Genomic DNA, 17,171 nt, shown 5'->3' with positions numbered 1-17,171 from the left:
AACGGATGAAATTCTTTCCCTTCTTAATATGGTGCCTGTATGCAAAGGCCTAGATACAAATTATCCTCATCATCAGACTCTCAGTTTCCTTCCATATTACTCCCTCCCTCTTTACCTTCCTTAAAGGTCACTGCTGGCTGGTAGTTCCAAGTCATGCTTTGGCTACGTCAAGAAATCAAGCAAAGGGTCCATCCAGATCATGTTACCAGTCAGTAATTCAGGCAGCTTCCGAGCCACCTCTTGGAGTGTCCACCCTGGATAGCAGAGTATTTGCAGAAGGCCAGAAAAGCTGCTTTTCTTTCCAAATATTACAAGCACCCTTGTTTTTTCTTTCATGATAGCTATCTAACGTGAGTCAAATCGATGCAGTACCATATTGTGAAATATGTACCCTTAAAAGTTAATTCCACAAAACACACAGTTAAAATGGTATAGCGTATTTGTTAGGGAGCTTATACATAACTATGTATTTGTTGAAAACAAAGGTAAGGCTTGGAGAATACTGACCAAAACATAACTTCAACTGGTATCATAATAAGACATTGTTACAATCATGAAATGAAGGGCTGTTATGCAAGATTTCAGAGAGCATGCTAAAGAACCATAATGCTTCCAGCCAAGGGCAGAACTGGAGATTTTTTATCATTGTAGATCATAGCAGGTGACAGACACCTCCTAGAAACAACTTGCATCATTCAAATAACTAATTTATGGGGGTTTAAAATAAGATACTGTCTTATATAATCAGCTATTAATATGTCACTTCTCATATGTAAGTTTTTGTTTGCTTTTAAGAAACAACAGTTGTATATACTTGACATTATAGAGGGATTTGACTTTACCTGAATCATCTACTCTCAGCTTTTTACTGGGATTGTCACCACTGTCATCATCAGACATTTCCATCTCCTCTTCACGGCGGATTCCCATGAGCTGTTCACTGTGAGCATTTCGGAGCTCCTAAAACCCAAAACGACCTTTTGTCAGCATTAACTTCCATAAAGTCATTATGTATTATTTAGTAGCTGTTTTTAATACTGCTCTGATTTTAATTATACATAATTTATTATTGTAATCATATTTATTTGTATATGAATATTTATAACAACAGTAGCACTGGGAATTCTTCCTGTGAAAGAATGGATTTTATCAAAGGTAACACTCAGGGAAAACAAGAGAGAAGTGAGTCTCCGTGTCGAGTGATCTTTAGTTCTACTAAACATAGCAGAATGCTTTAACAGCAGGGATAATACTTAAAATTGTGTATAAAGCAGACCAGTAAAGCGACTGTCAGCCTGCTTAAGGCATAGATAATTCTTGCTTTTCTCTGCAACTTGGGGCAGGATTCATCCAGCCAAGTGTAGGTGCCTCCAGTAAAACTAGTTCCTACTCAGGCACCTTTCACAGAAATGCAAAGAAACAGGCACTTCAAGGTGATTCGTATCCACAAAGTAACTAAGCAAACAAAGTCATATTCACTACACTGTAAAAGTGCCTAGTTCTCTCTGCCGACGGTAAAGGGAGTGGAGAGCACTCTATATTGTAGATGCCTAATGCTGGACAAAGGAACCTCACCCTCTGTCCCTATGCCCAGATTGGCTCGGATAGAAAAAACCCAGCCCAATAATGCTGTCCTGAAAATCTCTGCATCTTGATCCAAAACGAGTGCCAGCGCGGACAGCCCAGTCTCTGGGCGACCGCTGCAAGGGCAGGCAGGCGGGCAGGCAGGCAGGCGGGGAGCCCGTGCACATGCCACTAGGTAAATGATCAGCACGCACACGGGCTTTGTGGGAGTCTAGACAGTCTTTGTTCTGGGTAGAAAAGCCGGCGCGGGTGTAGCGGCTGGCTTTTTAATGGCAACGCTGAGAAGATTGAGAGGACTCTATTTTGTCCTAATAATCCTGTCAGGTGTAACACGGGGATGCTGCACCGTGATTAGTGTAGGCCTTTTCAGTCCGCAGACAGCTAATTTTTCTGCCGACAAAGAGCTTAATTCCCAAAGAGGTGGTTTGAAATCTTGAAACAAGGAAGAGTCGCATGGAAGGAGGAGACAGCATTGAGGAGTCGGACCACTGCTCTGTGCAACTCACAATAAGCTGTCAGAGAGGGACTGTGTGAAAAAAGGGAAGGCGTTTCCTTTGAGCTGTACCTTCGGTTCATTGGCAGATCTCAAATATTCTGATAAATGTATATGTGTCCATTAAACCCAGAAAAGGCAAGGAAGCTAATTAGTGGGCGTTTTACATAAGAATAATTTCAAATTTTAAAAAAGTTATTAAAAAGGTAAATTGTCAACTAGTGTCTCATGCAATCAGAGGCACCTCTGGAAGAAATTAGCAAGCCATTTCTTAATTCCTTATTGGAAAAGGCCACCTGCACTTTTTCCTGGGGAAGTGTACTGCATACATGAGCAGACATCCGCTTACATTTACTCCCTCTTTAGGGGATAAATGTCCTTGATGCATCAATGTCTACATTATCAGCAAAGGCAATAATCTTCCACGGAGAATGTCTATGTGTATGAGTGTTTGTTTTGGGTTTGGGTTTCTAGCAAAGCTTTCCTAAATTCAGAAAAAAAGGGAAGGTGATCAGGTAATTAAACAAAATTAGCAGATAAAATCATGGTTAGAAAATATGATTGAAACAAAAGATGCCATTTGGTCCATTTCCATCATACTTCACATCTGAAAACGAGGTATTTCTAAAATATATTGGTTTAGCGAGAGCCTTTGCATGTTTGAATTGTTTTTGTTGTCCTCTTCTTAGAAAAACAGAAGGCAATAATATTTGAAAAAAATGAGTAGTGAATTAACATTTCTGGAAAGTCCAACTCTTACACATTACAGTTTATTAAAGATTTAGGAGCCAGCAAATGAATGACACACCACATCCCTTTACAGAAAGTTAGTTTAAGAAGGGATGGTCTTAATGTAATTGAAATAATCTACTAGCAAAACATATTTTTCATACTTCTCTAAAAATAAGACAAACATCAATCCCCAACTTCCCAACTTTCAACTGAATAAAGGCTTTATCCAGTAGTTATATGAAATATTTGTGAACAAAATGCAAAATACAGTTTGTACCAATAAATTATGCTAACGTTTTATTTTAAGTGTCCCATTATTTTGAAGTCATTTGGTATTCACCATAATAGCACTGATAATAAAGAATTCATTTGGTATTCATGTGGATGTTACATTTAGTGCCATTGGTATTCAACTGTAATTTAGCATTAGTTAATGGGCACTTAAAATGTTATCCAAATGATTTATATCACAGCACTTTAGTGTTTCTCAAACTAAGTGTACAACACTTATTTTACAAGTGTACTACAAAATAATTAAATAAGTGCACCTTACCTTCTAAAGTTTTTATTCTGAGACAGAGAAAAATCATTGAGAGTACTGTGACAGTAACAATCAACATACTGTACTACATGAAGGTAAACCAAGTGTATGTAAGTTGCTCATATTAAAAAAAAAAGGAAGAAGAAAGAAAACAAAGACAGTGGTACTTACTTTTTAAAATACAGGCTCATAGCGTATATACTGAATTAAAAACGAAAGCTGGATGACCAAAACACAGGATGAGGTCTAGTGCTTCCTTTGCTGCCACTCACAGCAAGGGGAGTTAGAATCCCATTTCCTCTGCTCATGCTTATGACAGTCACACATGCATGGTCCCACATGGCTAACTCTGTGTGGTAGTATGATTACATTTATACTGGTTTCTTTGCAAGCATAATACTTAGAATCAATACAAGTGATGTATCTACTTTTTTAAAGATAAACATAAAACAAATGGGAAGGAGTATGTCATAATTCTGGACTTAATATGCTTAAGCCAGTACTTAGGAAATAAATTCTCTATTTTATTTTCAGGCAAAGTCATCTTATAATGACCATATGATAGCACGATGAGAAAAAAAAAACCTCAGCTACAGAATGCTTCTTTTAAAAACAGATCCCGATGACTCCTAAAAAGATATTTTTCAGAAATAATTCTTAATTCTATCCTTAGTTGAAAATATTGTTCCTAATTTCACTACTTCAGTTCATTATTTTAGATAGTAAACATAATCCTCCAATGATTTCCCAAATTTTGCATGAAAAATAAAAACACATTGCTCTCTGTCTTAGTGTTATTTAATGACTATTATCATAATGAGAGCAACGGGAGCAATTCATACTGTAGATGAGACTGTATAATGGCCAGTTGATTAACAGCTAAAACGGTAGCCGTAAATATTGCTGAATACACTATGTCCAGCTACAATCACACTCGTTCTGTGTCAATCCAGCTGTGAGATGATGGATAGAAAATAATAATAAAATCACCAACCTCAGAATGCTTTCGCCAAATGTCTATGTTCTTTCGCTGGGCTTTCGAGAAATGGTCCCAAGCTTTTTGTCTGGTAGAAGCGTTGAAAACGGCGACAATCTGCTCAACTTTGGTGAACAAGGAAGTCAAACAAGACAAGCAATTTATGTTGTGATCACTATAGAGAAGCAAAGCAAAGACACTAGGAGTCTATGGATGATGTCATTACTGAAACAACATCATCAATATCCATCCAATGATGTGTCTTTTGTACTTACATTTTATCAATGTTGGAGATGTCTCCCTTCAAGTCTGTCTCCATAACTTTAGTCTACACAACTTACAGCTATGTACCAAAAAACACGCATTCAGCTGCTTCCCCGTGATGTCTGCTACAACTGTCTGTGCAGCCGTGTGCCTTTGCATGTGTGGCTATAGGTGTGTGACTACAGAAATGACACTCGAGGCATAAACCTGACACATGTTCCCTTGCGGCAGCTGCGTACAGATGAGCAGGCTGTACAAATGAAAGCATGAAAGACAAGCAGGCTTTGAAGGGTGACTATCTGATAGTGGGTATTTGTCAGCAGACGGAAGGGCTAAACCATACATTAATGCTGTATTCTGTAGCTGCAGCTGCTGCTTCTCTGCTATTTAATATAAACAGGCTCACTTGTAGTAGATCATTCTGTCCTGTGTCCATGGCCTATGTGTGTTTATGTACGTGAACAGTCGCATTTTTGTGCATATAAAATGAAGAAGAGATGTGAAATGGGCTTCCCTCATTCAACTCTAATGAATTTGTTCTGAAGCCAGACATCAATATATAAGACAATTATCTAGGACAATTAAGATTCTTAAGTTTTTAGCTACTTATTCATCCTAAATCAGAACCTTTTCTCCCAACGCTCTTTTCTTTCTCTTTGTGTCAGTTACAAGCTATGTTGTCCTTCCACAACAGTGACCTGCCTAAAAATGATTTGGCCAAGACGTAAGTTGCCTTCATCCCAGCACAGCTAACTGAAGGACCACCAAGAAATCCAAATTTTCTACAAATGACCTGGGCTGTGCTCCTGAGTGAGCAGCTGTGCCGACCTATGAAGTCAAACTGAAAAACGCTTCAATTCTTTGACAAGGTTCTTGGCTATTTATCTATTTAGATACCTGGGCTGAAACAATGTCCACTGTTTTGTAAAGCTGCAGCTTGCAGCACCTCCCTCCCCTCTCTTTTATTGAGAAATGGTGGCAGGAGTGCTGTAATGCCATCTGATCTGGTCTCTCATCAGGTCGCTTGATGGCTGCTCTCCTTCTCCCCTCAAGTCACACATGGAGAGGATCTGATTAGACGTAACAACCTACCTTTCCTAAAACGCTGAGCTAACCTAGTAAGTCAGTTATGTATCTTTCACCTCTAGATCTGAAAGTTACTCACTCACCAGAATAGGAGCACATTTCTTTTATTCTCTTTTTTATCACCATTGCAAGCTGCTTTCAGATTCAGAAAGACTACAACATTCTGAATCACATTTCATTTTTCTTTGCAATCATTAGCACTGGTTAATTAACTTCTAAAGCCATAGAAAAAAATGTCGTCTTTTAAAATTAATACTTACATGTAGTTTATACTAAAGAAGGTGCCTCAAAACTACTGGGATGATCTAATCCATTTGTGATCTGTTCACTATTTAATGGCAGATGTGATAATTTCAGCCTATTAGAATTTGCTCAGAGTGAAGGGTGGATGTATCAAGGAAGTTATGCTGTGTACATTTATTCAATTAATTTGAAAAGAATGAAAATACTAAAGCACTTTATCATTATGTGTATAGAAACTGAGGCTAGAATTTAATTACTATCGTTGTGTTGATGACCCAGGTGCTCAGAGAATCTTGCTTAATTAACAATCTGTTTTTAGTTTGCAAGTGGAAATTCAAGTAGAAAAGATTCACAAAGATACAAGGAAGAGCTGGTCTTCCATTTTCCACTACTAGGTATTAATAAGATCATCTGAACTTTGAAAAACATTTGAACTTTAAAGTGTTTAATTTCCATTATGTGAACAGGTGCTAAGATTTATCAAAAGTCATTATCTGATCATTTCAGAAACTCTCCTCAATGGAAACGCAAGCTAGGAAGATGTCAAAGAGTTTTTCTTGCATAACTACGATCTCCTTCACTTACCTAACTTTCAGGTATTAAAAAAACTAAAGGAGGTAGGGTACTATGAGTACTAGATGCTAAAAATCAAGGTGTTCAAAGAAACTTTATGCAATAGACAGCTAGTGATTATAAAAAAAGGGAAATGTAGGGGAGAATATAAATTAGTAGATATCAAAGACCAACATCCCACTACTCTGAATTCAAAGAAAGTGCAATTCAAAGCAATTTCAATATACACTGCAGTCTATGCTATGAAGTGTTACAAACACCCATAGGTATCTCCCACCCTAAAAGGTCTCCAAGCCTTACATTAGAGCTAAAGAGCAGCCAAGGCCATGGTTTGACAGTACGGGAAAGTGGCTCCACATCTTTTTGTACTGCATCAAAATCCTGCATTCATGTATTACGAGATGTCCATCTAATATAAATCCGTTCTGCCAGTTCACATTTGTTTGTAGGTTAATTCATGTTGCATCAAGATTCATTTGTTCTCCCACAGACACCCTGGAAGCCTAAAGCTGGCATAACTCCTGTGCTCTGGCTAATTGGTAGATGAGACATAATGTACCCAACCCTGATCAGGATCATATTTTTATGGGTAAGTAAGGGATCCAGCAGCATGCAGACCATAAGTATGGTAAATTCATCCCTAAGGGATCAGCTTAAGAATGATCAGCTGAGAAACTCTCCAGTTAACTCACTTTTCCTCCGTGTCTGGGTAAGATTTGGCCATAGAGAGGTCCCAGATTTTGGGCTGTTATCTGCAGAATCTGAGTGAAACACTTGTTCCCAGTCTTGCTGATGACTATGGTTTTCAGACTATTTCCTGACCTCCAGAAAGAAATTTCCAAAACGAAGTAACAGATCACACCTATATCTCTAAGGCACCTTGAACTCTAGGATGCACTGTACTGTCAACTGTGACTGGTAAGCAGAATTATTAAGTAACATGAAATATTCATTGTCAATCATCTGTTGGTAAGTTCTATGCTATATCAAATTTTCACTGACCATATACAAAGCTGTTTCTTTACTAAATTAGGTTTAAAAACCCCACATTGTTCTGGAAGGGTCCATACCATCTCATTGTTTTTCCTATCAATATAACTTACAGGATGCAAATAATTGCATCTTTCCTAACAACTTATTCTACGACTGGTAATTTATGTGGCATGTTTCAGACAACGGATTATTATCTGATTGTTTTTCTGCTGAGTTATAAATAACTAAAAAGACCCAAACAACTAAGCCTAGAGTGTTATGCAAGTGTCAATGTTTAATAAATGCAGTGTAACTACAATACACTTTATTAGAGGTGCCAGCTCATAGTAAGCATATTAAATGAAAGTTTAAACCTCAGTTTCTGTTGCCATAAAACATGCCACCAGAATAGGGTATTTTTATCAAGTATAAATGTAGAAACAATCAGAAAAACTAGGAACAACAACAAAACTCCCTTAAACGATGCCTGCAGAAGTTGCATAAAAGATTGAATTAAAGGGAAAACTAGAATTATGTCCAGGACAAGAGAATATTTGACACAGGATATTTGAAAATGATACTAACAGAGAAGAAGAGAAATAAATGACAACCAAAGTATAGCCTCATCTGCAGATTAAGAGGTAGACAGAACACTTTTACCCTCCATCACATTTATGAAAGAGGTTATTTTAAATACATGATTGAGTGAAGGGTGAAATTTCTCCTTGGGTTCAGAAGACAAGAAGTATTGAATTTTTCTTTTGCTTATTAAGTTATCAGCTGCCATGCATACATGATTATTTTTAATTTCTTGTATGCAATAATAAAGAACATCAGCAACCAAATGTTTCATAATGCCTTACGATAAAAAAAACAAAACAGAAACTGAAACACAATGTGTTAAAATAAAACCGAAAGTCTCCGCTGGCAGATAAAATAATCAGATTTCATGTAGAATTTCACTCCAAATTGCACAAATTAGGGATACAGGATGAAAAGGGCTTTGCACGAAATTACTGTAAGTGCAAGAGTAGAATATATGGGAATTTAGCTCAGAAAAATTCTGTAAGAGTGCGACAGTTGACATGCAGGGTAAAAGAAAAATTCCACCCATAAAATTACAGTAGAAAGGAAACTGTTACCGTAAATGTATAACATGCTTTTCAAATATAGATTCGCAGCACAGGGAGGATACAGAGTTGGCATGGTTTGGGTCAGGAGCCTTGTTGCTGAATTCTGAGTAAGCTGGAGTCTGCCAATCGATTTGGCTCCAAGCCCAGCAAACAAAGGAATTGCAGTAGTCAAGGCAAGATGCTGTAAGTGAGTGAATTAGACTCTCCAGGTCAGTTTTGGATAGGAAAGAGAATATTTTTGGCAACAGTCCTGAAAGGCATTTGGTGACATACTGAACAGATCTTAGCATTAGGACCAAGGCTAAAATTGCACGTCGGCAAATTACATGTGACATCAATAACAGAAATGGTAGGCAGATTGCAGAGTAATGAAAGAAACACGTTTTTTTAATTAATCTGGGCCAAACCCTCAGTCTTTTTGTTATGACACTGTTTACTTTCAGAAAAGAATTCGTCTTTCACATTTACTGCTGAAAAACTGCAGCCCCTCCCCGTTACCCAATTCACATGCCACAGAAGAAGAAACAGATGTGATTGTCATTGACTGGCAGAGGAGGAAAACATAAACGTTGGAATTATCACCTGGGAGAAGACTGCAGGTAATGCAAGGGATGGGTCCTAAAGTAAAGCACACAGCTGGTCATCAGCTGGATACGTAAGCAAATGCCGTTATAGATTTGTATAACGAAGACATAGATTTTGACAGCTATGCAAAATGACCCACCTACCACAAATAAATGGCATCCTTGTTTTATTTTGTTTTGGTTTTGTTTTTGTGGGGGTTTTGTGTTTGTTTGGTTTTTTAATCAAAACAAAAAAAAACCCAGAAAAAATCCATGGTTATCAAAAAGAAGGTGAATCATGGCTGCAACTCCATCAGAGAAGAGGAGGCCACTGTTTCGTCTCCTTGTTGTCTGGGTGGCTGTACGTTCCTTAAGACATAGTTTTAAGACAGAGCATGATAAAGGAGAAAACCACAGGACTTCTCTATTATATCCCCAAATTCAACCTTTTTGAACAGACCAAGAGAATGGTGCCTCCAGTGATTTAGCTCCCAAATAGTTTTGTTGTGTGGAAAGGCAGCTTGCAAGGCTGCCATTCCTCAACTTACATTGGCAACACAACAACTACATCTGTACTAGCGATCGAACCAGCCAGGGACCATTCTCGTTCCCTGAAACCAACTGGCACAACATGCTGAGTGTCCCTGCAGCAGCAACCCTTCTCTCTCCCCAAAAAGATGCTTTTGGAGAAAGTACTTGGCCTGCACCAAACCCTAAACTGTACCCACATTGTGTGGGAAAATGCTATCTGGCCCAGAGAAACAACTTTCTTACGGTTGAACAGTATGGATAAGTCTGCCCTAGCTCAGCTTAATGTGCTCCTATAGAGTCAGTGGGGTCACCTTTTACTAGCAGCCTCATCTTTTCTGCTCTCGTCATTTTGCAGGGGTCTTGGCATTGCAGAGAGCCATTACAAGGCTTACAAGAGGAAGAAGGATGTTTTCCTCTTCTGTCTACCCTGTCTCACCTACCTGAATACTACAAAGAATGAGAAACAAGTCTAAGTGTCCTCTCGCTAAATTACACTATATTATTTCTACATTTCCCTTTGATTGGGCCTACAGTGTTTGAGACCAAGAAGAGGTTTGTCTGGATTGATGGTTGATTCCCCCTCCTCTTCCATCTGACTCAGACTGGTCCTAGTCAACATGCTTGCGTGGGTTATTAAGAGGCTGAGTGAATGTCAGTGGTCTACACCTGAGTGACGCACGAAGAAATATTTTTTCATAATACAATAAGCAGGTTCTTCCACACAGATGAAGGACAAAATAAAAAATACTTATACCATAGCACAAATTATAATCCCTGGTCTTGTAAAAACATTTAACCGCAGTGTCAGCAGCTGCTGTTTTCCTTTTTTCTTCTTTCAGCTAAGAAACCCAGTGAGGAAGAGTGAAAGAAGGAGCATTACGGGGATACTGAAAACGCCCCATTTTCAGGATCTGTACTGAAACCTGCACAGTAACTCGTCTGAGGTATGTATATCAAAAATTAATAGTTCTAGAAATGGAAGAACACTCCTTGTTAAACTTTGAAATAAAAAAATACACTCTGATTAAAGAGAGACCACTTTGCCCTGCAAGGTATCGCTAGAAAATCTGTCTACAAAATAAGCTTTGAAAATCTTTTAGGTTGTGAAACATGGTTTAATTTACAACAAAGAAACTGACAGCTTGGTGTAACAGCAAGTGCTGGCCCCGTGCCATGTGATAAATCACTTGGATTCAACAAGACCACTTCACCTCCATGTCATTTCTCAACAAACAGGAACCTGACATCAGGCCAGCACAACACAGTAGGGCAGGTACAAATGTACAGTACCTGCTCTTTTAATGCCATCATCTTATATTACAGAACAGACTTTATGGACCTTGTGTTAACATCCAGAAACAAACCTAAAAAAAAACCCCCATGCAACTCCCCCACCCCGCTAACTCCAAGAAAGATTAAGTGAATGCTACTTTCTTCATCAGCTTGACAAGATTATAAGCCATCCCCAACGCACTGCATTTAATTAGCTGTTCTCATTGTTATTTATGGTTAGGAGGACATTTTTTCAGTTCTCAGATTTTAAAATAGCAAAAGTAGGAACAACTATTTTTGTAAGCCTGTCCAAAAAAAGAACGCCAAGGGAACTCTGAGATGAAGGAACATCATAAATGTGTCTGAACTCTGGTTCAGGTCCCATTAAGTGAAGGGACTCTTTCCAAGTAATAATTGTCCAGGGATATTGCAGATTAGAATGTTCCTAGGCGATCAAGAGGGCTATATTTGTTTTGGTCATAATATGGTTTCTTTTGCCAAAGAAAAACAATAGAGAGGTGGATGAGGAGGCTTCAACAGCCATAGCCTCCTCTGGCAATCAAACAAAAAAAATCATCTCACGCAGCTTCTGTGGGAACATTTACTTCTCCATTTGTTGCCATACCTTATGTTCCCCTGCCTGCCATGACTTGTCCCCTTCTCTCTTTGTTTACTGTCTCCAGTCTCATCTTACTTCTGTATTTTTGTTCCCTCTTTCTCTGTGTGTCATTTACATTTACAGTTCAGTTCTGTGAAGCATCAGGCCCTTACCTCCATCTCTACTCAGCAAGGAAGCTCAAAATCAAGCAGATTTCCATGTGATTCAAGCACATGCTTCTTTGCTTTGAACCTTGCTTCATCACCTGGGAGATCCTGCAGGATCCAGGCAAGTGGCTTGAGTTGTCAAAATTGGGCCTTAGATTGAAATCTTCTGGGAGGCAGTGCTTTTATTTTGCTATAAAACACCATGCATATTTAATGGCCTACATTAAAAAAAAAAAATTCTTAAAAATAACAGGAGAAGAGCTTCTGTTGAAATTCTGGCCACGCTTAAATCGATACTAAGATTCCTATTGACTTTAGGTGGAGTGAAGGCTACAGACAATGGAAGGAACAAAGAAATTCAAAGAAAATGAAACACAAAGGAATAAGCTATCTGAAACACTACAGGCTGCCACCACAAAGAATTATACTGCCAGAAATTGGGGAGGAATTGTAAGAATGCAAGGTAAAATAGAAATGGAGTCTTTCATCTCTATTCTCTGCCATTGCCACAGCATCCTGGATAGAAATGCTTTTGAGAACATGTGTACATGAGATGGAAAATGGGAGGACAAGTAAAAAAGAATAGAGATGATACCCAGCTGAGCTTTACTGGACAAATTATCAGTACAGAAGCAAGCAAAGAGCACACCGACTAAATGAGCTAATCAAAAGGGACTGGATGGATTGTAGAGGTTATTTTGTATTTAATTTTTTTTTTTAGAAATACATCAAGGTAGAAGGTAATAATGGCAACTAATGACATGAATGATTAATGTTTTTATTTGTATTATAGTGGCATTCTACGACACCAACTGAGATCTGGGCTGCTCTGTAAAAACACATTATATGACTCAATCTCTTTCACAAAGGGCTTAATGATGACCTAAAAATTGCACATAAAGTAAGCTCATATTTTTGAATTAGTCACCAGCAAACGAAAGAAAGACTGTAAGACCGGAGAACTAAAGAGCAGACAAATCCTTTTAAAAGTTGTTATTAATGCAGAGCAATTGAAAAAATACTTGGAAAGCATGAATGTATATAAAAAGTCTGACTGCTAAGAGAATTTTAACCAGCATGCTTTCAATATCTGTAATGAAACTGGCTTCATTTTTAGTACTAAGAGAATATACTAAAAAATGGAAGGATTATTGGGAAAAAGGACTGCAGTATGGAATTTAAAGCAAATCAGATAAGATAGTGATTTTGGTAATCACCATCATATCAACGTAAATTCTACCTTTTCTAAAGTAAGAGAGCAACTTTTGAAGTGAACCTGTAATGAGAAAAACAAAACTGATCCCAATCCTTTTTTGAAGAAAGCTCAAAAAGGATTTTTAACATTTTTTCTTCCTTTTTTTATATTACAAATTCAGATTCTATCTGTGAAGGCACTGATAATGTTAAAACAGATTAAATCATATCCAGAGAGATCAGAGAATGAAAATGAACAAACCTAAGGAGAGGAGAATTTTATTCAGTCTGTTGAGAATGCATTTCCCTTCAGAATTATTTAACTTCAATTTATTTTTGGGGGGTGGGGGTGGGGGAGGCGGGAAATTTATATCAGATACCTACCAGCTATTTGAAAAAAAGTCTGAGTATTCTAATGCACCACTAAAGTCATTCAGTAGGAAGGGAGAGAAAACTTGAGGCGACAATCCTGACCTTCCCAAGGAGGGGCACATGACACACAGTCTTCTCCCCAAACCTTTGATTCTTCTTAATGAACAGCCCTACTGAATCAGCTCAAAGGTGTATCTAGCCTCATTTCCTGTGTCACAAATAAAAGGGCTAAGGATGCTTAGCAACAAGCTAAGCAGGTAAACTGCATAATCTCATAATTCCAGGTTTCTTTGGTTTCAGGGCTTCCTGAAAGATGAATATCTCTTTGTTGGTACTTCCATGTACACCTTTACATGCAATGCAAGACCCTAGGGAAGCAAGCAATCTTACTGGCAGCGGAAAGAAGTGGCAGGCAACCTGTATATTGACCTGTGGAGTGAAAATTAGTTTCTCTTGACAGCAAGATGGGAAGAATATCTACACGATGACTGGAACTGGACTATGAATTTCAGATCTTGGCATCGTTTTCAAAAAAAATCAAAGCAGGCAATGGCAGGTAGAGTTGTCATAAAATTCTGGCTGATGATGCTGTGTACTTGCTTTAGATGGTGCCTAATACTCCAGTTGCTCCAGATGCCTCCCCACTTCCCTCCTCACCCATATCTGCCATAATGCACCTACACGGGAGCTGTTAGCTTCAGAGCACCATAGCATATCGCTCTGATCACAGTTCCTTGCAAAGCTGGGATATCACTCACATACAGATGGCTTTTCCTCTGCCACCACCATGGCCTTTGTGGCAAAGGTACACCAGTGACGTAATGAAAATTGCAGTGCTTTTTCTGACCCTCTCAGAAGTCAGCTTATTGTCCAGGCAAAGTAGGGACTCAGTCAGATGCTGTCTCTTTCCTTCTTTGAAAGAATTAATAATGCCACTTTAACCACAGATGTGCATCCGTGTATTTTAAGACTTCATAAGTGGCCAAAAACTACAAGGTTTTGGTCCCTAACCACATTTAGAACTGTACCAAGAAAAAAAGATCCCAACATTTTCTTTTTAGTTAGTGGAAAAATCTATTTTGCAATTTACAAATACTCCAGCAGTACTACTGAAGATTGCATCCTGTCACTTACAAATTGTGCTAAACTTTGTAACAGTTTTGCTTTTACTGCTTATTATGATGGCATGATATTTAGTAGCCGAAATGGGAAAAAAGGTGTCAGTATGTAGCTTGTCCACAAGGTCCCCTGGAAATATCAGGATCGCCTACTGGTATATACTGGACCTGAATACTGAGTGCTGGGGATTGCTACACTGGATGGCCACTGGCTTGCCTTATGCCAACAGTAGGGTTATCACTTAGCTGTTGTGAATGAAATTCAGGATGGCAACCTTTAAACATGTCTAAGTGATTTAGGGGGTCTACGTTCTGTTTTCAAAAATTTCTTACTGAGAGTCAATGAGCTAATTACTGGTTGGCAAGGTAGGGTGAGAACCTGCAGCACATCTCTTCTCCCTGACACCAGCTAATGCGCAAAGAGATCTCAGGGTCGCTGGGAACTGCCTTCCCTTTCCAGCAACCTCACATCCACCAGGAGGTAAAGACACATCTGTGACTAGTTACAGTGGAATAAATGACTGTGGGTTTATACTCCAGCTTGCCCTGTAGGATGAACCATGTGTCTATCCACACCTTCAGACTCATGTTTTGACACTCAGGTCTCTTACAAGTTCTAAGACCCTGGTGATTATCTGTAATCAGCTGTGATGGGATAAAGCTCAGGCATCCTACAAAGTACAGGGGAAGGGCTTCACACTTGGGAATGCATATAAGGCCACTGCCTTAACTAGCTGATGGACTATGCATACGCATCCCCTGGGTGGGAACCTGCCATAGATGTATGTAGCTGGTCTCTCTGTTCAGCGCCATGTTACGGGAGACAGGGAGACACCTCCCTCCAGCTGGCATTGTTCTGGATCAGGTGCCTGAAAGCCATCTGCCAAACACACTAAGGAAGTTCAATATTGCCTTTCAGAGCACCAGACCTCACCATTTAGGGCACTCTTGGAACGAGGGAGGCTTAGGTTCAGTTCCTTCACTGGCATTCAGAGTATTTAAACATACCTTTCCGACAGATCGTCCTGACCAGTAGGCACTGAAATTCCCTGAAGGCCAAGGAGAGAGCGAAAGTGAAGGCCACCACGTGACAAGGAAGTAATCTGGCCAGGGGGCTCCACAATAAAAACCACCCTCCCACTGTTCCCCCACAGGCACGCGAGAGACTGATTAATAGACCCTGATAGGGACCTGGTGCCTAAGTCCCTTGAAGATTCATCCATTAGTAGAATTGACAAAAATGACCAAATAAGTGAGTGTCATTAGCTGCTCAGTACCCAGCCATGGGGCACTTCTGTTAATTACACTGCATATCTATCTACCTCCATATTTCCATCTTGTGTGTCTGACTCTTGAGATATCAAATTAATTTTTGAATATGGGATTTTGGATCTTCATTCATCTATAGGTACTTTCGAAAATGTTATCAAGGGACAGTGCACTAAATAGTCTGAAACCTCAATAAGAGGTAGACAACGTTTACAGTGCGTGGAGGAGAAAGTCAGAGGAGAGAATTGCAGCTTTGGTGTAGTCTAAAAACCAGCCCAACGTGCATGTCTCTAGGGCTTCCATTTTTCTTAAACATGAGGATCAAGATCTATAAGCCTTAGGCTGAAAAGGTGGTTTGGGAGGAAATGAAACCGAGATGAGTCGAAAGTCAGGGAACAGTGTCACAAGTAACTGTGCTGTGGAAGCAAAGTGGAAGAATTTAGAAATCAAACCACAAAGACAGAACTATCCAAAATCCTGGAAAACAATCCATATTTTAAGCACAGATTCAAATCCAGAAAAAGTAAGTAATTTAATAAAAAAGAAGGAAGTGGACATTTTTCTCTCTTTATCCCTTAAAAAACTGAATAAGCACCATAACAAAGCTAAGAGTCCCTGTAGAACTTAAATCAGGGGCTGTAAATTGGTGGTGTGACAGCAGTAATATACCTTATTTCACTGATTATCCTGGCACAAGTACCTTGGTCAGGTAATTAATTCATGTGCTGAACACTTGACCCAAATTTTTAGGGGTAATCCGCTTTGTAATCTTTTCAATACCTCCAGGCACAAATTTGTAGCAGGGATTTCAATACCTGTACTTCTTTAGTAGTTGGGCCGTAAGCTGAAATGTACTGGTCACACTAATCCTTATTAATAAGAAAGCATTTTATACTGAGACCCACATAGACAGTTGTGTGTTCCAGGTGAGTGCACTTAAAGCCCATTTTCTTAATGTATTTCTTCTTCAGTCCCCATCATATTCACTGCTACAATGTTGGCATTTTTAGCTAAATCCAAGTTCTTCCCTTATGCTACGTCTTTCTGTGTCAAGACTACACACAGCAAGTGGGATTAATCTGCTCTGAACAAGGCATGTAAAAGTTGGGCATCTGGTTCTGAGCTAGACCCCCTGCAAATCCTCTATGGGCAGCTGAGAAAAAAAGGCATCTCCAAGGGATGATTCATCTCGCTGGAAGAGCACCATGAGGTCGGTCTGATGACTCATCCCCTGGAGATGCTTATTTTTCTCTGCTGACTGCAAAGAAAGCCCAGAATGGTCAGCTCGGAGTTGGATGTCTGACCTAGTTCATGAGAGCGGAACGCCACATGGTATTTTAAAAGTACTGTAATATTTATGTCAAATGGCCACACAGCTGCAGCATTACACTAGACTTTTGGATCCTTACTGCAGAACAGCAGAAGTACTTTTTTTGCCACTCTGCAGAATTTAATAGATCACACACCTATTTTGGACATCTAGCATTTTC

The 17,171-nt window shown here is 39.1% G+C and overlaps 1 protein-coding gene across 2 annotated transcripts in view; it reads right to left on the bottom strand.

Annotated features, from left to right (window-relative positions):
• ENOX1 (ecto-NOX disulfide-thiol exchanger 1) overlaps positions 1–17,171 on the bottom strand; it is a 374,261-nt gene that overhangs the window by 68,801 nt on the left and 288,289 nt on the right. For both annotated transcript variants that reach the window (XM_059833157.1, XM_059833238.1), the window contains exons 10-11: positions 4,345–4,451; positions 843–960 (exon numbers count right to left, since the gene is read on the bottom strand). In XM_059833157.1, coding sequence (XP_059689140.1) covers positions 843–960; positions 4,345–4,451 — 225 coding nt within the window. The remainder of the gene's footprint in view (positions 1–842; positions 961–4,344; positions 4,452–17,171) is intronic.

This window comes from Gavia stellata, chromosome 1 (genome assembly GCF_030936135.1).
Source record: "Gavia stellata isolate bGavSte3 chromosome 1, bGavSte3.hap2, whole genome shotgun sequence".
NCBI lineage: Eukaryota > Metazoa > Chordata > Aves > Gaviiformes > Gaviidae > Gavia > Gavia stellata.
This window is presented reverse-complemented; position numbering and strand designations above follow the sequence as displayed.